This window comes from Gnatocerus cornutus, chromosome 2, assembly GCF_029298725.1.
Source record: "Gnatocerus cornutus isolate USDA-ARS CGAHR chromosome 2, icGnaCorn1.1, whole genome shotgun sequence".
Lineage (NCBI taxonomy): Eukaryota > Metazoa > Arthropoda > Insecta > Coleoptera > Tenebrionidae > Gnatocerus > Gnatocerus cornutus.
Window position 1 is genome coordinate 6,769,111 of NC_142234.1, and position 20,253 is coordinate 6,789,363.

General features: G+C 33.5%; 3 protein-coding genes and 1 non-coding gene across 6 annotated transcripts; 2 read left to right on the plus strand and 2 right to left on the minus strand.

Annotated features, from left to right (window-relative positions):
• Positions 1-90: 90 nt before the first annotated feature.
• LOC148178374 (dipeptidase 1-like) lies at positions 91-6,096 on the minus strand. Its single transcript, XM_088050800.1, has 2 exons — positions 5,824-6,096; positions 91-2,970 (listed from the first exon to the last, which is right to left on the minus strand). Exons 1-2 carry the CDS (start codon positions 5,947-5,949, stop codon positions 1,591-1,593), a joined length of 1,506 nt encoding a protein of 501 aa, XP_087906926.1. The 5' UTR covers positions 5,950-6,096; the 3' UTR covers positions 91-1,590.
• Positions 6,080-12,935, plus strand: LOC148178375 (uncharacterized). 2 transcript variants are annotated; one of them, XM_088050801.1, is made up of 7 exons: positions 6,080-6,527; positions 7,390-7,627; positions 8,862-8,993; positions 9,700-10,025; positions 10,075-10,289; positions 10,337-10,563; positions 10,610-12,935. In XM_088050801.1, the coding sequence occupies exons 2-7, from the start codon at positions 7,423-7,425 to the stop codon at positions 10,909-10,911; spliced, it is 1,407 nt and encodes a 468-aa protein (XP_087906927.1). In that variant the 5' UTR covers positions 6,080-6,527; positions 7,390-7,422; the 3' UTR covers positions 10,912-12,935. The 2 variants fall into 2 exon arrangements, with proteins under 2 accessions (XP_087906927.1, XP_087906928.1); XM_088050802.1 differs by having other exon boundaries at positions 10,337-10,560.
• On the minus strand, positions 9,119-9,191 carry TRNAT-UGU (transfer RNA threonine (anticodon UGU)). Its single transcript has one exon. It is a non-coding gene; the product is annotated as a tRNA-Thr (tRNA).
• A 393-nt stretch (positions 12,936-13,328) lies between the features above and the next one.
• LOC148178377 (uncharacterized) lies at positions 13,329-19,881 on the plus strand. Of its 2 annotated transcripts, none has more exons than XM_088050803.1 (3): positions 13,329-13,544; positions 17,974-18,472; positions 19,650-19,881. In XM_088050803.1, the coding sequence occupies exons 1-3, from the start codon at positions 13,394-13,396 to the stop codon at positions 19,873-19,875; spliced, it is 876 nt and encodes a 291-aa protein (XP_087906929.1). In that variant the 5' UTR covers positions 13,329-13,393; the 3' UTR covers positions 19,876-19,881. The 2 variants fall into 2 exon arrangements, with proteins under 2 accessions (XP_087906929.1, XP_087906931.1); XM_088050805.1 differs by having other exon boundaries at positions 17,974-18,486; positions 19,650-19,736.
• The last annotated feature ends 372 nt before the right edge of the window (positions 19,882-20,253 follow it).

Here is a 20,253-nt window from a genome sequence, read left to right on the forward strand (position 1 = left end):
AGGTGGTGTCTGTAAACTCTATTAATTTTCCCGGGAGCTATTAATTTATCTTAAGCAGGTGTTGTGTAATGGATGAAATAAATGCGAAAATAATACCAACAAGTAACCTAGCGGTAAATTTATTTAATAACTAAACTATGAAAATTTAAAGTACATACAACAAAATAGTGCTTTTGTAAATAGTAAGATTACAATGTAAAATATCAAAAAGATAATCTTAGTTTAAATGTAAATCTCTATTTGCAAAATAAAGACTACTTTCTTAAGTACAACTATAAAACTCTAACTAGAAAATTATGAACGAGTGACATCAAATGTAAATATTTTGCTCTTTTCTTGGAGGTTTTTAAATATTTTAACAATTTGCTAATTTTTTCATGGGGTTACAGCGGTTAATGGTGAATTTGACCACAGTGGTGTAATCTGACTGCCCCCATTTATAAAGTCATTTAGTTAAAATATATTAAACTTGTCTATTATGTAATAATTTGATATATCTAGAAACTCTATTATTTATGGCATGCATGGCAATTCTAACGTACGTAAACTTCTAGTTTATGAAATATTTTATTTTAAAGTTTGTGCTTTAAGTACTTATTAATTTTGATAGGTACAATGAATGTCTATTTTTACTCACTATTGTTATTTTTCTGCCATATTTGTTAAACAAGTTTTAAAAAACATTGTAAATTTTATATAATAATTATATGCAATGATAATTTAATGGCAGTGTTGCGAGTTGTAATAATAATTTCTTACAAAATATAGATCAAAATCTGTACTTTGTGTACAATAATACTAACGACAGGTGTGTGAAATAGTATTTTGATTTAGACCAGGGCACTTGAACACAATCCTTGTGGTTTATCAAGCGTGTTTCGCAACCGTTTCCATATTGATTAACTATTTATAGTCCCTTTCAAAATAGGACGAACTGTCTGGAAACAATTCTTTTCAAACTGCACCGTGTCATTAATTTTGTCATACAGTGTACATTCATATTAAAATACGCAGTATCAATTTTTGGTAAATAACGGATGTAACAAAATAACGCGCAGAATTCGGTGATTTATCATAATTTTGAGTTTATTAAAATTTGACACTCTGGAAATTATGGGAGATCTCCTTGTTCTGCGCGACGCACGTAGGTATAATATAAATTTCATTTCGCAATATATTATTTGGTTAACTTAATACTAGGTTACAAGAATTTGTTCGCCCAATTCGATTTTTATTCTGCTTCATAAAATTACGATAATTTGTACAAAACGAAGTTGCGTAGTATTGGCGTTAAAAATATAATATACTTGTAGCAAAAAATGAAACACGGATATTTTATTGTCAACACAGATTTTGCTTGGAGCTTCAGAAAATGATTGAAAAAGAAGAAACTATTAAAAATATGTGCGTTTCTTTTATGTAACATTTGGTACAAAATCTTTTAGGAGCTTATGCAAGCAAATCACTATATACGCGCTTCTGGATGGCATGAGAAAATTGTGTTAATTGCAACTATGTAACCAGATTGGGATCTTCAATTTTTGTAATAAAGTATTATGAGTTAAATGATACTATCGTTTGGTACAAAGGTCAGGAATAAATGGAGGTACATTGCGATGGCAAGAAGGGTGGAGAATCTTCGATGGGTTGTACTTGTGCCAACTTCCATTTATTTCTTATTTGTTCCACTTTTTCGAAAACCCTTAGGAAATTAAGTCCAGCTAGCAGCGATATGTCCTCTTCGCTCCAAACTGGATCTGCAAGAAGTTCTGCCAGCAGATGAGGATATCTTGATACGTCTTCCAGTCCTGCTGGAGTCATATTAATGCCATCATAACCAGCCCCGATTCCGACATGATTAATTCCCGCCACATTCCTGATGTGGTTAATGTGTTTAATAACGTCGTGAATCGAAGCATTCTCGTTGCAGGTGACTAAGTACGTGTAAAAATTAACCATGACGATGCCCCCATTGTGTGCCACCAACTTGAGAACATCGTCTGGGACATTACGCGAGGAGTTGCACAAGGAATAGGCGCCGGAATGGGAGAAGATAACTGGGGCGTGCGAGGCATTAATAGCAGCTTTGGCGGTGTTGATGGAAGTATGGGATAAGTCTACGATCATTCCGAGACGGTTCATTTCTTTGATCACGCTCCTCCCGAAATCCGTCAAGCCAGCTGATTGTAAAGAATTAGCGCCCCACGCCCATGGAGTGTCGCATGAATGGGTGATGGTGAGGTATCGAGCCCCCAGGTTATAAAAGGTTCTTAACACTGCCAAGGAGTTGCCAAGGGCGTGACCTCCTTCTACCCCAATTAAAGAGGCTATACGACCTCCTTTATGTACCTTTAACAGCTCGTTGGAGCTGCGCACCAGCGCAAAATGTTGCGAATTGATATCGACAAGACGTTTGACGACGTCTATTTGTTCTAATGTAATTTGCACCGCATCGAGATACTGGGCTTTGCAAGGCACGTAGGCTGACCAGAACTGGGCCCCAAGAAGCCCCCGCTTTAGACGCGGGATGTCCGTATGAGACCAATGGCTTTTGGACCACGGTTCTTGCTCTTCAATGGCACTAAGATTTAGTTTGGACAGTTTGTTGTGAACAAACTTGCGCAAGTTCCAGGGCAGATCATTGTGTCCGTCGATTAAGGGAACATTTTTCAATAAACGATGGACTATCTCTAGACGTTCTTCTAACGTTTGGGGTTTCATTTCAGGATTTAAGGCAAAAGGAAGGCTTAAACCAACCGCAACGGTTGCGACTATAACACATACGACGAGGCAAATGCACCAGGGACCACAAACTGAACTTCTGGACGAATCACTGTCGGTACTGCACGAACAGGAATCTAAGGATGCTCCGTAATCATAGTCGTAGTACAAATTATTTTGAACGTAATTAGGCACTCCACTAAAAGAAGTTTCTTGATGAACTGCCAGTTGACGCGGACATGGAGGAATCTGAAATATTAAACACTTTTAGGTTCAACAAATTTTCAGTATCTACTGTAACATTTGAGATCTAATTTAACATATATTTCTTGTGATTTATTTAAATAAAAGTTAGTTTTTTTGTTTAACTCTATGATTGTTCTTATTTGACTTTGGTGAATGCGCCGGGCTAAGTTTTTACTTGTTTTTAGTTGGTAATACCATTAAAATAAAAATCTCGCATACCAGTACTAATAAAATTGATGCTAATCTAGAAACGTTGCATAACTAACCTGAAATCAAAATATTGTAAGTCTTTTTGCTCTAGTTAGCAAAAACTTGACAGAGTTTAAAAAGTTAGCAAGTATCGCTTCGTCTACGACTTTCCAACCCAAATACACAGATAACTTGTGACGGAGTAACTCAATGTTTTCCTTTAATATTTTTCTTTAATTTTCCGCAGTCTAATAAAACAATGTTTCTAAACGCAAAGTTTAAACTTTTAATTGGCTGCATCTTGCTCTCAATTTGGATAAATAAAGTTTTTGTAGATACAATTTTTATTTTTTTGTATATGCTGGATTATGTTAGGTTTCATTTCCAGTTTTTATAACATGAATTTGTCACTGATCCAGGTACCCCGTCATAAAACCGTCAGTTTTGCGGTCCTACGTAAATAATTATTACGTAAATATTATGTAGCTACTTTATGGTAAAGATATTCCTTAATAAACTTAGAATAACGAGCAGGAAAACAAGGTTTATGTACACATATGTTAGAGCGTAGGAAACGCTCTAGAGAGTTGTCGCATAAAAGTTATAGCCAAACTTATAAATCTAAAATAAAATGTCAAAAGGATCTAGTTTGTGTTTGAATGAGGCTATTTTTTGAGCAAAAACATTGAAAAACGTTTGGGTTTAATTAGACAAACTCCCTTTAAATTTTCCTATGAAAATAGGTTTAGACAGTTTCAGTTTTAGACTTTACAAAATCACCTTTGTGACGAGGAACAAAATGATAACTGTGAGTACATTTATCTAGTCATATTCACGTATTATGTGTAAAAGCCTCCAACATACTCATTTACTTTGATTTTTAACACTGTCACGATGTAAAGCAGCTATGTGTTATCATCAGCCCTCTGAATAGACTTCATCAAATTACAAGTACTATTGAGTATATTTGAACACGAACATTTTCATTCCATTATTTCTATACATCATTTATTGGACGCTGCGGTTATTTATGCAATATATTAAATATTAACGTTTCATAAACAACAATTTAATTCAATTTTGCCAATAACAAGAGTCGTTCTCAATTGGCCACACAATTTATTATAGTGTGGGTAGTATTGAAGTTCTCCCAAAAGATTTAAAAGCTCAGTAGTTCACCCTAACGGCACCAACGGAGATTAAAGATACCGCTGTTGGGATCTGTAAATCTATATCAATACGATCTACTGATATGGGTCTGTGTCAAGTTATATTATTCGTTTGATCATCGCAGCCAGTTAGTATGGCCAAGTTTTTTAATTTAGTAGGTAATATGTTTCAAAAGTTAAGAGTTTGGATATGAATTTGGAAGTTTTAAATGGATTGGATCATTTATTTAAAACGAAGATAAAATCGTGACAAAATTCAATTTACTATTATTTTTACTTAGATTCATTACTTGTTTTTAAAAACGTAAATATTTTAGATTTAAAAAAATGGTGGATGCGCCAGGTTAAAAGTTTAAAAAAAAAATTAGTATATTCTACTGTTACAAAAAAAAACATTTGATCGACATTAAGGAAGACACAGTTTGTTTGGCATTTGAATGTTACTTATTTCTTTAACGACGTTCTCGGGTTTAAACATTCGTGTGTGTATAAAACGTTGTCTTAAGCACTAATACAATAAATAACTGTTTGAGAGCACCTATTAAATTTTGTAATAATTTAATTATTATATTGAAGCAATGTAAGAACTGGCAAAAATATTAGAAAAAATTTGAAATTAAATCCATCGGAAAGTTTTGAGATTTCTAGTCGCAGGCAAGCTTAATTAGGTATAAAATATGTATCTGTTTTAGAAGTGAATGCGTGTTTATAAATTCAAAGATCAAAGTCCTGAAATAATCAGAAAAGTGTGTTTGGAATAATGTTGCAATTTTTAACATATTTTTAGTTATTTAAATTTGTTTACATCTCCAAAAATTCGATCCGTTTTTATATTTCTTGGTAAGTAATTACATTGTACTGAGAATTCAAGTCACCATAGATTCGACCAATCTAGAAACATTTCTTTTTTCAATTTTTTTACTTTGCCCACTTGTGGCAATTGATCGTCGAAACAAACTACTCGTCTGTCGGAAAAAAATCCGACAATTTCAAGATCTCTTCTTATATTACTTATGACAATTACACTGAATCGGTAACCCGGAGAACTACTTGATTTAAATTATGGAGATTGCACTGTATTACATAAAAACAAATTGCGTGTAAGTAAGAAAATCTCGACAAATCTAGAAATTTGAAAAGATTTACAATTATTGTTTAAAATTTATGCAGGAAATAAGATAATAGAAGATCATTTATTTGATTTGATGGAGACCATTTATTTATAAAGATAAAAAAAAATAATAAAAATTAAATTAAGCCTATAGTAAAGAATTTTTAATATACAAATCTTGAATTAAATTTAATTGTGAAATATAACACTACAAGGCTGAAAACGGATTTATCTTTACTCATGCGACAGCTGTTAGAATTTCATTACCCATAACCGTTTCATAAAGTTCCAACTTTTTGTAAAAGTTTTTCTGATAAAATATTTCATTTGAATAAAAAAAAGTGATGCATAATAACTTTGAGATGGACGATGTTTACAGTAATTTACCTGGTAATCTAAGAAATTTCCGTATCCCATGTGGTTACATGGACAGGGGCAGTGCTGGATGTGGTATCGCAACTCGGGGTCCAGCATCCACGGGTCCGGCTGGGTCCCGTGGCCTGTGTTGACCATGGGGCCGTCGCATCACGGCTGCATTGATCACCTCGTGCTACCTGCACCGACTGTGGAGTGCCTGGAGATGCTGTTCCTGTTACCATGGTAGCATCGCGGCGCAAGCGATGTACCAGATTGGCGTCGTTTGCGCGTCGTGCATTGTGGTCCAGGTGCTCAAATAACGCCGTTGCCACACAACAGACGCTTCTCGATCACCGTTGACCGGAAACTCCGGTAGATCCGGTGATGTGACTGAGGGGATCTTTCCGGTGGTGCGCGTCATCAAAAGGCGAAATTACGCTCATAAATACTTTAGATGCCGTGATTGTGTTGGAAAATTGGCTGTTGGATGAATGCTGTCTTAAGCCTTTGAAGGCTTGGATTGTTTGGCCTAAAGGTGCGGTCGATAAGGTCGCATGTTGGACTCGCGCATGATTGTACCTGTTGCCCGTGGTCCACGGGGATGCTGAACGGATACCGACCTCATTATCGTATACATACGTAGCGATTAGGGGGTAATTAGTGTAGTGATGTGGTGCGAGAGAAGGGTGGGAGATTGTGGACTGGTATAAACTTTGTCCGGTTCGCCACTCAAGGTAAATGGCATTTTTAATGTTTATGAGATCCGGTTCGACGTAGGTTAAAAATGTGGCCATTTCATGATGGATACACATTTATGACACACAAATCATAACATATTTTTCGTCTTATTACCATTAACATCATCCTCAAGTTATTCAATCTAAAATCTAGAATATTTCACAATGAAACCGTGGGAAGTCGACTCTTCTGGTTTATTAAAAATAATTGCCTATTCAATAACTCCTCTTATAAAACCGTGCGCAGCTGATATTTTAAATGACGACATTGTTAAATTGAAAAGCACTAATCTCAGGAATAATTCTACTCTATTGATGAAGTTTGTTTATTATCCTGTGGTAAACATTTATACATTTAATAAGACAAGAGGCTCTAATAAACCTCTTAGTTTATAAAAAATTAATCAAAAACTTTTAGATTAACATAAAAATCTGTAAAGAGAAAGAAAAGAAAGAAAAGCTTTTTCTGGATTTTCAAGATATGTTGTTCTTTACAATACGCGTTTAAAAAGCCATTCGAATGCAAAGAATAGAGTTTTTAAACGAGTATCTTACAATGTTTTATCTACGATTGTTCTTCATATATAATTTATAAAGAATGACAAATTAAATAAAATTTGACAGTTGATTTGTCGCAAAAAGCATGCAATTGGGCAAAATTATTAAACGTTTACTTTTTGTACAATCGTAGATAAAAGTAATAAAGAGACAAATAATATTTGATATAACAGTATAAACTAACATAAAGTGACATACAAAAGGCAGAAGGTAATTAATTCAATAATCTAATAAGAATCAGGAAACAAACTTCAATTTCCGATCTTTCCTAATCGAGATCTTACGAGTAACATTATTACAGAGCCAAATCAGGTCAAGTGTCAAAGAGCCGGAGATGCATCAAAGAGCCTTTTTAGGAGCAGGTTGGACTCGAGGTGGTGCATCTGAAGTAGTCCGTAGAGCACATCCTGCATCCGGAGCACAATGGAACGTTCAAGTAGTTAGAGGAAAAGTGAACGGGAAATGTTTGTGGAACGCTTGCAAAGCTCTCAGTCTCGGATTACTTTTAATGGTTTTAGGAGCGGCGATGGCTACTATAGGTAAACATACAAAAAATATTTGTTAATTCCAGGGAAAACCTAATTGAATCACATGTTGTTTTATTTAACCGTCGGAAAAGGGTGTATCGAAATCGCTGGCTGGGGTCTAGAAGGCCTTAATTTTTTTCTATTAGTGTAAATCGATTTTTTACGCTTAAATGCTGAATTTACGAAACCAACCCTCATTACAGGGTTGTACTCATTTTCCTTCCTTGAAAGGGTACTTCTAACTACCAACACAATGCTACTTGACTCACCCCTTCCGGAACACCCTTGTTTAGTCAGGTCCGGGCTTAGCTCAACTGGGAAGTCACGGAATTCTCTCAACAAAACATATTGCCACCTGCCTTATCGGCCTTAATCATTTATAATGGATTAACTTACCGGGGGAGCTCCGCCCCCTGCCCCATCGCTGGATAGCGGCTCGGACTGCTGGCACTGACCCCATTTCTGCAACGGCAGGACACCCATGTCCTTACTCCGACCCTGGAGAGTTACTCGAACGGCTGGTCGACACCCACGTCTTGGCAGCATCTCGGCATCTTTTTCTTTCTTCGAGTACGGTGAAATCTACCATCACCGTACCCACCCGCGTACTGGAAATTATTCCCATCCAGACGCCACTTGGAAATTATTCCCATCCAAGCAATCAAACCCGCGCTCTGGAAATTATCCCCATCCAGAACGCAACTTGGAAATTATCCCCATCCAAGTCATTATACCAGCGTCCTAGAAATTATGCCCATCTAGAACGCTACTTGGAAATTATGCCCATCCAAGTCAATACACCGACGCTCTGGAAATTATGCCCATCCAGAGCGCCACTTGGAAATTGTGCCCATCCAAGTTATCACACCAGCGTTCTGGAAATTATGCCCATCCAGAACGCTACCTGGAAATCACGCCCATCCAGGTAAACACACCGGTGTTCTGGAAATTGTTCCCATCCAGAACACCTTCACGCACGACACTCATTCTACTCTTCACTTTCACCGCCCAATCCTTACTGACTTAAGCCACACATTCTGGCGTCGTTCACCCCAACCCGGGGTGCGCACAAGTTACTGAGCCAGTCCAAGGGCTCTTAATTACAACATTAATGACTCCCAGTTACGTCATCACCATTATTACAAATACCACATTTTTATCGTCTTACATTAGTTAGCAGCAATGTGTTTAACAATTGCGATTTACAGGACCATCAAATATTGATATTTAACACTAATTCTTCTAGGGTATTACGCAGATCATCTTTCAATTGCTCAAGAAGTAAGAGGAAACCACACAGTACGCATTAAAAATGAATCAAGAGGTTTCCATTTAAATAATCTTTCATACGCTGGGCCTATTGTGATGGGAGTGGGAGGTAAGCAAAAGCACGACATGCAAAGTATTTTAAGGCACCTAATCAATATTGTGGTTTTAATGGAAGATAAAATACGGTTTTCACGTGTTTTGCTTCGAATTGATGATGCGGATTGACAAAAAAAATGCCCCCAGAGAGATTTGAACTCTCGACCCCTGGTTTACAAGACCAGTGCTCTAACCCCTGAGCTATGGAGGCTTACCGTTCAATTCGTTTTTCATGCACGTTTTTCAAGGACACTAGGTTAAATCGCAGTAGAAGTGCCGAAAGTGTCTAAGTATTCGAAAGCGGCAACTAAAAACTGCAATCCGTGTTGCCGGCTAGCGTTTTTATTGATTAAAAAATGTATAAGATTCCCGCATAAGTTTTCATGTCAAAACAACTGATTTTTAGTTGTGTTGACACATTACCTACCAGTGTGTAAAAGCGCAACTTTGCTTGAACGAATACGAGTTTAATAAAAGTTAAAAAGTCACTGTATTATATACACATACCTAATAAGTCTGTAAATAAAAAACAATTATGTTTTTAATATTAATTTTTATATAACATTTCAAAGTAAACGCTAATGTGTAAAGAGCATAATCTAGCACACAAAAAGCAATTTTCCAAATATGTATACTATGTACCGACGTTTTTGTAAACATATAAGAATTGGAAATGATGGTTCATCTAGTTAACAAATAATTTCGATACTCGATTTCAGGCTTTATAGTCGTTGCTGCATGTGTGATGACTTTTGAAGCCCGAGATTCGGCTGCAAAAGTGGTCCCTGCGCGACTAAAATTGAGTACAAATGGTCCTCCAAGTGGAGGGTCTTATGGAGGTTTTAGTACCCACGCCCATGGTGGTTACAGTACCCATGGTTCTTTACGAACTTCAGGATCTCAAACTGGTAGTGTTCATCAATCGTCTTCTCTGACTCGTGGCAGAACAACCACAGACAGAAGAGCACTGACAGAATCCTTTTTAAATTTTTCTCGAGGCCTTTCTTTAAAAACTCAAGACAGAAATACGCTCAAAGTGCCACAGGTTGATTGTAAAAACCATAAGAAACAGTCTGTTACTTTTCTCATTTCAGGGTTCTATTAACAAAAGTCCGTCAGCGCCAAACTTAGTTTTAGAACACCGGGTCGATAGTCAAGAGCGGGCTTCGCCGGTATTACACAGATATGGGACAGATAAAACAAGTTCTAAATCTTCGAGGAGAACCTTTGCTAATTGTGCTTTGTTGAATCCGAGGCTTTTACATAGACACGCGTTATCAGTTGATGAGTCAGCTGCTGCGAATTATAGGTAAATTACTTAAGAAAATTATCCATTCCGAATATTTTTCTAATCAGATTAAGTCGTGAGTCCCTCCAAGGAAGTGGAAGTCAAGGTTCTCTAGCATTAGATCTTCACTTAGAATGTCCAGTAACCCTAAGGATCCATGATCGGCGCAGAAACCCATTAATGAGACAAAAACGTGTCGATGAAGATGAACGTCACGCTTACGATGACAGCTCTAGAAGAAGTTCGCATTCGTGTTCACCCAGAATACCTGGTCATTTCAAAGATTTTAAATGTGGTGAGTGAAGATAGTAATTTACAATAAATCATGAGCTTATTAATAGGTAGCGGAGGATCCGCTCATCAGTTACCTCTTCACGTACCTTACCCTGTATCACGTAGACGAAGTTCTAACGCCTCTGATTCTACTCATAGATCTAGGGCTAAAAGAAGAGATCATCCTCATCATCGCGGAAAACTTGAAAGAGCAATAAGTTCAGATTCAAGATTGATGGGTGCTGTACCAAGGACTCATCGTCATTATTCACCTACTCAAGGTTCTATGGAACAGGAACCTGGAGGCTCCAGTTCTGATACTGATATTCGTAAGGCGCACGGTGTTGTTCATTTTTATAAACATACTTAAATACCGATGTTTTACACACTTCTGTCGTTAATATTTTTGAAGAGCTATTTTATATATGTATTCATAAAAAGTATATAGTAATGACTGAACAAAAACGTAAAAACGAAACTTGACGCGGAACTGTAGGTATTCACTTTGTTTTAAAGTTTATAGAACATCAATGGGATTTACAGACAGACGCCTAACATACTAATTGCAATTTATTACAAAATTTTGTACTATATTGTACAGTGATTGGTATGAAATTAAAATTATTTTGTTGGGCGTAATTTTGATGCCGTCCCTGCACGGCCGTAGAGGTCAGAAGATTGGAAAATGAAAAAAAACAAAAACAAACATTGCTAATTTAAAAAATATTGACAATTAAAAATACCTAAAATATTCAATCATAGAAATCACAAATTATATTATAATAGCGTGTTTAAAACTGTTACAATTAAAAAAAAAACATAAAAACAGGTACAAAAATAATCATCTTGTTATCGCTCAAATTCGCAAATTGCGTTAAATATTGTTATAATAAAATGTTAGCAAATATAAATATCGCGACTGAATGTTAAAATAATAAGAAAACAAATTAAATATTGTTATTGGATGTGTTCAGATTTTTACGTAGACGGTGTGTCTCATTTTCAATAAACTAAAGCAAAATTGTCGGGTAATTTTACCAATCAAGAAAGTTTTATAATGGAGAATTCGATGGGTAGTCATTTCTAAAGCCAAATTGACTCCTAAAGCTCGGTTTGTTCACTTTTGCTTTAGAAATAATTAATAATAATAATAACCTGTAGGAAACTAATGCGTATTGTCTTATTCTTGCAGGGCTGTACTGAATTTCTTACTCTTGATTTACTGAAAGTAAGGCAATACTGTTTTTAAAAGTTTTTAAAAACATATTTCTCAGCTCGAATTAAAATTTATAAAAATTAATTGTTGAATTAAACGTTTATTTTAAACACCAAATTTGACATCGAGTTGACTTCTTACTTCGAAGAAATTAACGATTTTTTGAGTAATTTTTAAACGAGGCTGTCTAAATATTTCTCTGAATTGTGTATGTATTGTAGAGAGTTATTTTATTAGCACTATTTCTATATACATATTTATTTTGTATCGACCTATACTATTTCTTTATTAATTTTTGCAACTTTACGTGTATTCTCTTATACCTATACGTAATTATTAACAATGAGCGAGGCAGGTAAACAAAAAAAATAGGTATTTGATCAAAAAGGTTTGTTGGTAACTGCCAAAAATAACCAAAGAATGAAAACAAATGTATAACGATTACATGAACACAAAAACTACTTAATAAACTCAACTTCAATCAGATGTTAAAATGAATTATTTTTCGCTTTCAAAATATCATTGTAAACAATATTTTATCAGTATATGAATCTTTTATAAAGTAGTTTCTATTTACACTAGTCAATAAATTTTGGATAAAAATTGTATTGAAGAAATAGAAAGACATTTCTAAAGTGGAATGGTCTCTTGATTCCAAATCTGACTTTCTGGAGCAAAACGGGTTTCGGATTCAGATTTAGAAGCCAATTCTATTTTAAAAATAACTTTTTACTGCTCCAGTCAAATTTCGTCCAAAATTTGTTGACTAGCATCATTAGGATACAATCTGGATCAAGAAAAAACATAAATGTGGAATGGAAATTTAAATTCAAATTATTTCATGTTATTTCATTAAGCAAATTTTATATGGTAACACTAATTTAATATTAAGTAATTTAGAAATTTAGACTAGACTAGTTTTTTTGCCGACGACGATGGTTTAGTCAAATCAGCTCTAGATTTTAAATCGACCATATTTTTGACCATATCATTTTTCCAAAACGATTTTGTTAGTAATTTATGCATGTTGTGACTAATTATCTCGTGTATTCTTTGATATGATGACTTAGCGACACAAATGAAAAAAATCAACTGCACTCTATATTGAAGTCTAAAGTGCCCCGAAGTATTGTATTTTTATATGTGTATATTAATGTCTTGTATATTTTGTATGTTAGTATGTAATAAATGTTGTTTCTATAACAATTAATCGTTTTTTACTAAAAATGTTTTCAGTCTGACCCGGCGCCGCCACCAGATTTATAAGTAATGAAATTGTAAAAACCTACCTGAATTCTTAAAAGTAATATCAGGTCATGGTTTACTCTATCGATGGATTAATAAATTTGCTTCCATGAAAATTCATGCATTTTTTACGAGCAAAAAGAGTATTGTTGTACCGAGACTTAAACTAAGATTTCTGACCTACATCTTATAGTAATCGAGCCCATTTTATACGTTTATCGATTTAGTATCTGTAATAATAACTAATAAATAAAATAAAGACATTACGTCTAAACTCTTCACTTTCTACAGTCTACCATCGAGTAACTATTCCGTTCGATACAGTTTAAATGCTTGTGTGCGTGGGTGTTTCCACTGAAGTCCATGGTAAAGGTTCTGGACGCAATGACCGATGGTCAGTTTTACCGGCACGTTCGTTACAGACAGTAGTAAAATGGGGTGTGCTAGTAGCAGTCCACTTATGGAAAGTGGTAAAAATCTTGTGGATACTGCTAAAGATCAAGCTGGTGATGTGGTGAATAAAGGAGAAAAAACTTTACATGGTGAGTAAAAAGCGATTATTTTAAGATTTAAATGAGAATCGTTTTATTATTTTCTCTCTATAAATATACACGTAGACGTAGACTGTTCAATCAATGAAAAATTATTAATTATAAATGTGCCTAGTTTGTGTTGAGGTGGATTGTTTGTGAATGATTTTATTATAAGAATGAAAAAGACAGCAATATGTGATTTCATTGTGGGAAACACAAAGAAATAAGTGAAATCATTTTGTCGACGCAGAGGCGCCAAAATAGCTGATTTAAATCAACAACCTTCTCTAATGTATACGTGTAAGCATCAACAAGTTTGGCTAGAACAGCTAAAACCTGGAATAATTGATTTATTTTCTCAGCCTTCCGATACTTGAATAGCCTTTTTGCATGTTGTTGTACAGTTTGAGAATTCATTTAAATCTATAATTATGACTCTATTCAAGTACATGGTGTTGTTCATTTAAATTACAAATTGTAGATGCTATTTTCAAAACCTTAACGGTCTAAAAATACCTTACTTCAGTCATTAATCAGTCGTGTATACAAACAAATAATAATTATCCTTGATTGCTCAAAAGTTTAAAAAACTTGAATTGTGTAACCTTGTCTTTAGCCTTGAACTAATGTAATAAATGGCGAAACAAGTAAAGAATTTTCAGATTTCATGTTTATGCATTCTAAAGGAGAAAATAAATCACCTGCAGTTAGATAAATTTTATTATAGAAGTAGGTACAAGTATATGGCACATTATTAAAATCAATATCCACTTAACAAACACGTACTTTCGTTATTAAATATGTAGGCACATAATTTATTTTAACGAATCCAACTACTAAAAGCTCATTTTTTAGTCCCTTCAGTAGACAATAATTTCTTGAGTTGTCAACACATGTCGTCAGTTGTAAAAACATATTTAAGTAGAGAATCTTAAATAAATGAAAAATAGTTAGAAGTACTTACTTAAATCGAATATTTATAAGACTTGTATTCTTTGTGACAAACTGAACTATTTCTGACCCAATTGTGTACCTAAAACTTCTAACAAAACTATATGGAACATGGTATGTTCTCAGAATTGTTTGAATGGTCACTGGACAGGCAAAATGTTCTAACACATGAAACAGCTATTACAATAAATTTTTGTTTTTTATATTAATGTGACATTTAAACTACCAAGAACGATAAACACATAAGGCAATTTTATATTGATTTACTATTTAAACAAATGTATACTTTATTTTTTACATAGTGTGAGAAATATATTTTTTTGAATAGGCGGTGACAATTCTATCGTCGTTAGGTTCATATAAATATTATAGTGAAAACAATTTAAATGACTACAGTTTTCATGTTAAGTAGCCATTGTGGAATCATTTTTATTAATGAAAAAAGTGTAACCATCTTTAAAACAAGCTATTTTACTTAACGCTTTACTACCTGTCAAAAATTAAAAATGACACTGTTGACTAGTTAGAATGAACTGCACTTAGACATGACTGTTGCTTCTGTCTCTCTCGTTCATGGCCTCGGGGTCTACTCTTAAAACAAATTGTGGCTTATAACATGTTATAAAAAGATCTTATAATTATACAAATAAAAAGTTCTTTTAAAGAACATTTTAAGTAGTCAGAATTGGTGGATGCGCCGGGTTAATTTTCTAAATTCTGTTTTACAGGACGATGCGGTTTATTTAACATAAGGTAATGTTTAAAGGTTTCCCAATCCATCAACTTTTTTTAGGAATTATTTAACAATAAAAAAAGAAAGCTTATTATAAGCTAATGGCGATTTGACGATTTATTTATTGCATAGAGATAGGTATTTGTTCGTCAAATTGATCCTTCTGTTGTTTGCAATATTTATTTGTTAAAATTGTTAAAACTACTCATTCTCGTTTTTTTATTCTCCTTGAATGTGTTGGTCAATTGGTGGGCTGCCGAGGTTAATGAAAATCGATCCTGAAACTGATTATGTATTCGCATATAAATTTGATGAAATAAAATCTTTGATTACTAAATTACAATCTGGTAATAAAACATTTGTTGTTAATTAAAAACTGATTTCTAACCTCTTACAAGATGTTATAAATTTAAAAAGTCCGGCAATCAACAAAGTAATAGATATTTGATTACGTGTATTTTGGTTAAAGAAATCTTTACAATTAATTTGATAAATGAACACATACATCTGATACGCACAGGTGATAATGTCAATGATATGGTCAACAAATAAGTGGAAGTTTATTGTTAAGCATTTTCATTATTAGCCGACGATATCGTAATCGTATTTTTCCGTGTGTATGTACAGTTTTGCTTAAAATTTAGTAGAATTTATTATTGATGTGTTAGTTAAGCTTCTGGTAAATTACAGAACCGAAAAGATAACTGATTAAGACAAACCACAGAAAAACAATACTAGACCAAGATTTGACTCTTCGATTACTCCAAAAGTTGCAGTTCAAAAAACTAGATACACGAATCTACAAGTTGTATGTAAAAAGAAATGTTTATTTAATGGGACCTGGATGAAATGGCTTTACTGAATTATGTACTGATATGGTGTTTATTGATTGCTACTCTCTTGGTGGTCACGATAGTATAGAATTTTTAGTAACGGTCTGAAAAGATAGTGTCCTCATCGCAAGCAATTGTAGCAAATAGTATTTCATTTACACAAAATTACTTGTAAATACATAATTTAATTTTGAAGTAGAATTCTGCCAGTCTCTTAAGTCTAAGAAAATCGAGAATGTGCAAATTCGCATTAGATTAGATAAAAGACAGAGAATAATAAATAAACATTGCCTTTATTATCAGATTATAGGCAAAATAAGCGTCACAAAAATTGACCTTTGACCAAAAACACTTTCTGTATGTAGATCGCATCATCTTATGATTTCATTTTACTGGATTTTCAAAAGTGGCTCTCCATGGCTATTAAAGTTAAAATCCATTTTTTTAGCATCGTTGTAGGATTGTTTAACAGTGCACCTTTGTGTTGTTCCGGGAATTTAGAGATACCAATTCAAATTTATCTTTAATTATGTCAGAAAAAAATAATACAAACTACAAAAACATGGCAAACAAAAGAAAAATAAAAAAATAGCGAATGCACCAGGCCACTTATTTTACAAAATAGTTATTTCTAGGCACAAAATAAGTTTTAAAATTTTACGTTAATGCTAACCTAACCCAGAAAATTACACTTAGTCTGACATATAGACCAACAAAATTAGATAGTGGAAACCATTGAATGAAATTCAGAATATTTGGTAAACACAGTGGGTTCTAGTGACTACTAAACACAAATACATACTTGCCAATCAGTTCGAAAGTTAGCCCAAAAGGGAAAGTGAATGTCACTAAAAAGTAGACTTTTTTTTGCATATTCACTTGAACTGTTTTTCTGGACAATCTGGTAGCACTAACGGATAAAAGTATCACTAATTTAATGAACATTTTATCTGAAGCAAAAATTATTTAGATTGATACGAAAATGTCTTCAAATTTATTTAAAACATAAAAAAACAACCAACAACTTTTTAATAGTTGCTGCACTATTTTCATCTATGATCTTCTATTCTGATTAGTGAAATCATTTAGAAATGCGAGATTTTGTGGGCATTAAAATAAAAATTTTAGGAATCCTTGCAGTGTTAACAAAACGTGTTTTTTTTCTAAAAATCACTCCATATTCTTTATCATCTAACTTCTAAAATTTGGAATAAAGTCCAATTTTCTTATCTAATATAAGTAGAAGGTCAACAAATGATTTTGATTTTTTCAGTTCGATCCATGCGAACGCAATAACGATAATAATAATTATAATGAATAGAGCGTGACTCTAGACGAGCTAGATAACAAAACCCGTAGAACAATATTGGAATTTAACAATAACAGACAAAATCCAACATTATTTTTCAAAAAAAAAACCACTTCCTGTTTCATGCATTCCATCAAATTTTAATGGTATCAAAGTAATTTTAGCCGAAAAGTGACCTCACTCCGAATTCTTGACAGTGATTAATTTCACGAAAATTAAATTCCACAAAATTTGATAAAATCAGTTCGTAAGTGGACACGGTGTAAAAAAGTTTACCTTTGCAGATACTAAAAAAATCTATGCATTTCTGTGCTTGATAAGATTTATTTTAAGCATGGGTTTTTATGTTTTTTTAGATTCCAGAAAATAGTAAAGGTCGAGTGTCGTTGACTTAAAATGTCGAGTTTTTCTTTATTGTTTCCCCTTGACGGCTTGAAGGCAATCGCGTGTAGCAGTATTGGAGACTGTTAAATTTGCGTGAGCACGCCATACTGTATCTGATCGAACATAAAAAATCAAATAAGGAAAAGTACACTGTTTTGACGCCAGTCGTTATGCGTGGGCCCTAAAAAAATATGTTATTCTTATTACTTTACTACAATATTTTTTCAGATGTCGGGGATAAAATCACAACAGAAATGGACAATGTGAAAGGCGCCATGAAATCAGCCTTCACTACCGCCGAAAACAGCATAGGTTCAGTGATGGGTCAAGTTACCAACAATGTCAATTCCACAGCTTCTGACGTTAAAGAAACTGTAAATAACATGGAAGAGGAAGCAGAAGACGCCCTAAATGCAGTATCAGATTCAGCCAACGAGGCCGTTTCAGAAGCAGAAACCGTCTTAGCGTCCGAAGCAGAAAATGCGAAAGAAATGATATCAACGAAAGCATCGGAAGCATTTGACAAAGCAGAAGAAACCAAAGAGGCCATGGAAGACAAAGCGCATGAAATGCAAGAAAAAATTGAAGACGCTTTACATATAGAAGACATGGAACATCAAGATGTGTTAGGAGACAGTGTGAATAACGTTGAGAAAAAAACTGAAGAAATTGTAGCAAAATTATCAACCCCTGCAGCATCACCAGTCAAGGAGCCGCAGAAGGAGGAGTAAGTGGTCTGATGTGAGTGTTAAGAGAAACGTGTAAAAATTCTAAAAGAATGTTTGCACGAGATTGTAAATAGGAAGAGTTAACATTAAAAGTTTTCTATTTTAAACTACATACAATTTAAGGAATAAACATTATATACTTAAAGATTATTTTTTATTATTCCAGTTTCCGGTTAGGTTATTTCTAAGCTTCATTGTAGTGGTTTAAAAATAGACTCGAATTGTTTCATTAAGCATAAATACCAAAGAGACAGGTGGTAGAAATTGAGTTTTTATTATGAAAATTCGATACATAAAAAACTACGTAAGTAGCAATTTGTTAAGAAAGTAGAACAGAATTTGCATATTCGTAGAAATTTTCCTTGCTTCGCATTATTACCGCTTCTGTAGATTTCGTGACTGATAATGATTTTCTACAGATATTTAAACTAAAATTTTACATTTGCATGGAAATTGGCGCCACATAAATTTGGGCATTCTTTTACTGACCCTGGTCATTGCCTTGCTTGAGATTTAATCAGATTTCAAGAACTGCTTTACGATTCTGTTGGGAAAGTTCAAACACCACTTTCAAAGGGTCAAATATGTTTAGTTCACTTTAGAACACAACAGCTATAAATTTTATCACGTTGTAATTTTATTGTCTAGAAAATAACAATAATTACTCAATTTAAGTCATTCTTTTGGCAATAAAATAAAAATACTTTTACTAGTTGCACTAATAGATTAAAATAGACCTAGTTACAATTTATGATAAGTACAAACCATTTTTGCCAAAACGTAGTACCACAAACTTAAAATTTAGATTTTAGACATTTTAGGTAGTTTTGGTTGGTTTATCCAATGCCTTGAAATAATAATTGCAGTGTGCAATTATCAAATACATCTTCAAACATAAAATTCATACACCATTTCCATACTTCATATAGGTCCATCAGTATTTATAAAAGTGAGGTAGGTATAAATAAAAATGAGTTTAATATAAATTCCAATATGTACCTACTAATTAATATTTCATTTTGTAATTTATTAGAGTGATGGTTGTTTACATGGTAATATTTTTCACATGCCATTCGTCATCATCCATTGTCGCCGACATTCTTCTTTCAACAACATCACTTTGTAAATTCTGTTAATAATAATTGGTGCCACAAAATTATCTCATTTTAATTTTAGGCCTCCACCAACATGTTGGGAAGCTGCTGCTGATGCCATCGTAGAACAGAAATCCTTTAGCTCATCAATGGATCTAAACGACGATAAAGAAAATGTATCTACAGATAATATATTAGAATCTATCAATGAAGATATGCGTGATGTAGGTAAAGAAGTTAGTGAAAAAGTGCAAAATGAATTTTTGCAAAACGAATCGCTTACTAAAATTAATACAAAAAGTTGCTAATTTTGAAGAAATTTTATTTATTCGGTTCACTGTACTTCAAGTTTACTTTGACGTACAAAAATATTATATTTTTATATCAAAAACTTGTTATCAAAAAAACGTTATTAAATACACCATATTATATATTTTCCTTAATTAGGAGTACTAGAATAATATTGAAGTGCCTCTTTTCATAAGGTGCTATAAAACCTTAAAACTTGTTATGTACAAATTATTTACTTACAATTAGTTATAATAATTGTAAGATAATAACAAATTTAATAGTAAAAATAAAGTGTATTAGCTATTTGTTTGCCAACATAAATAATGTTAGTAAATCCATAAAAGATATCGTGACTTGCTTACTTGTGGAAATAAGCTCAATATCAGTAAATTAAA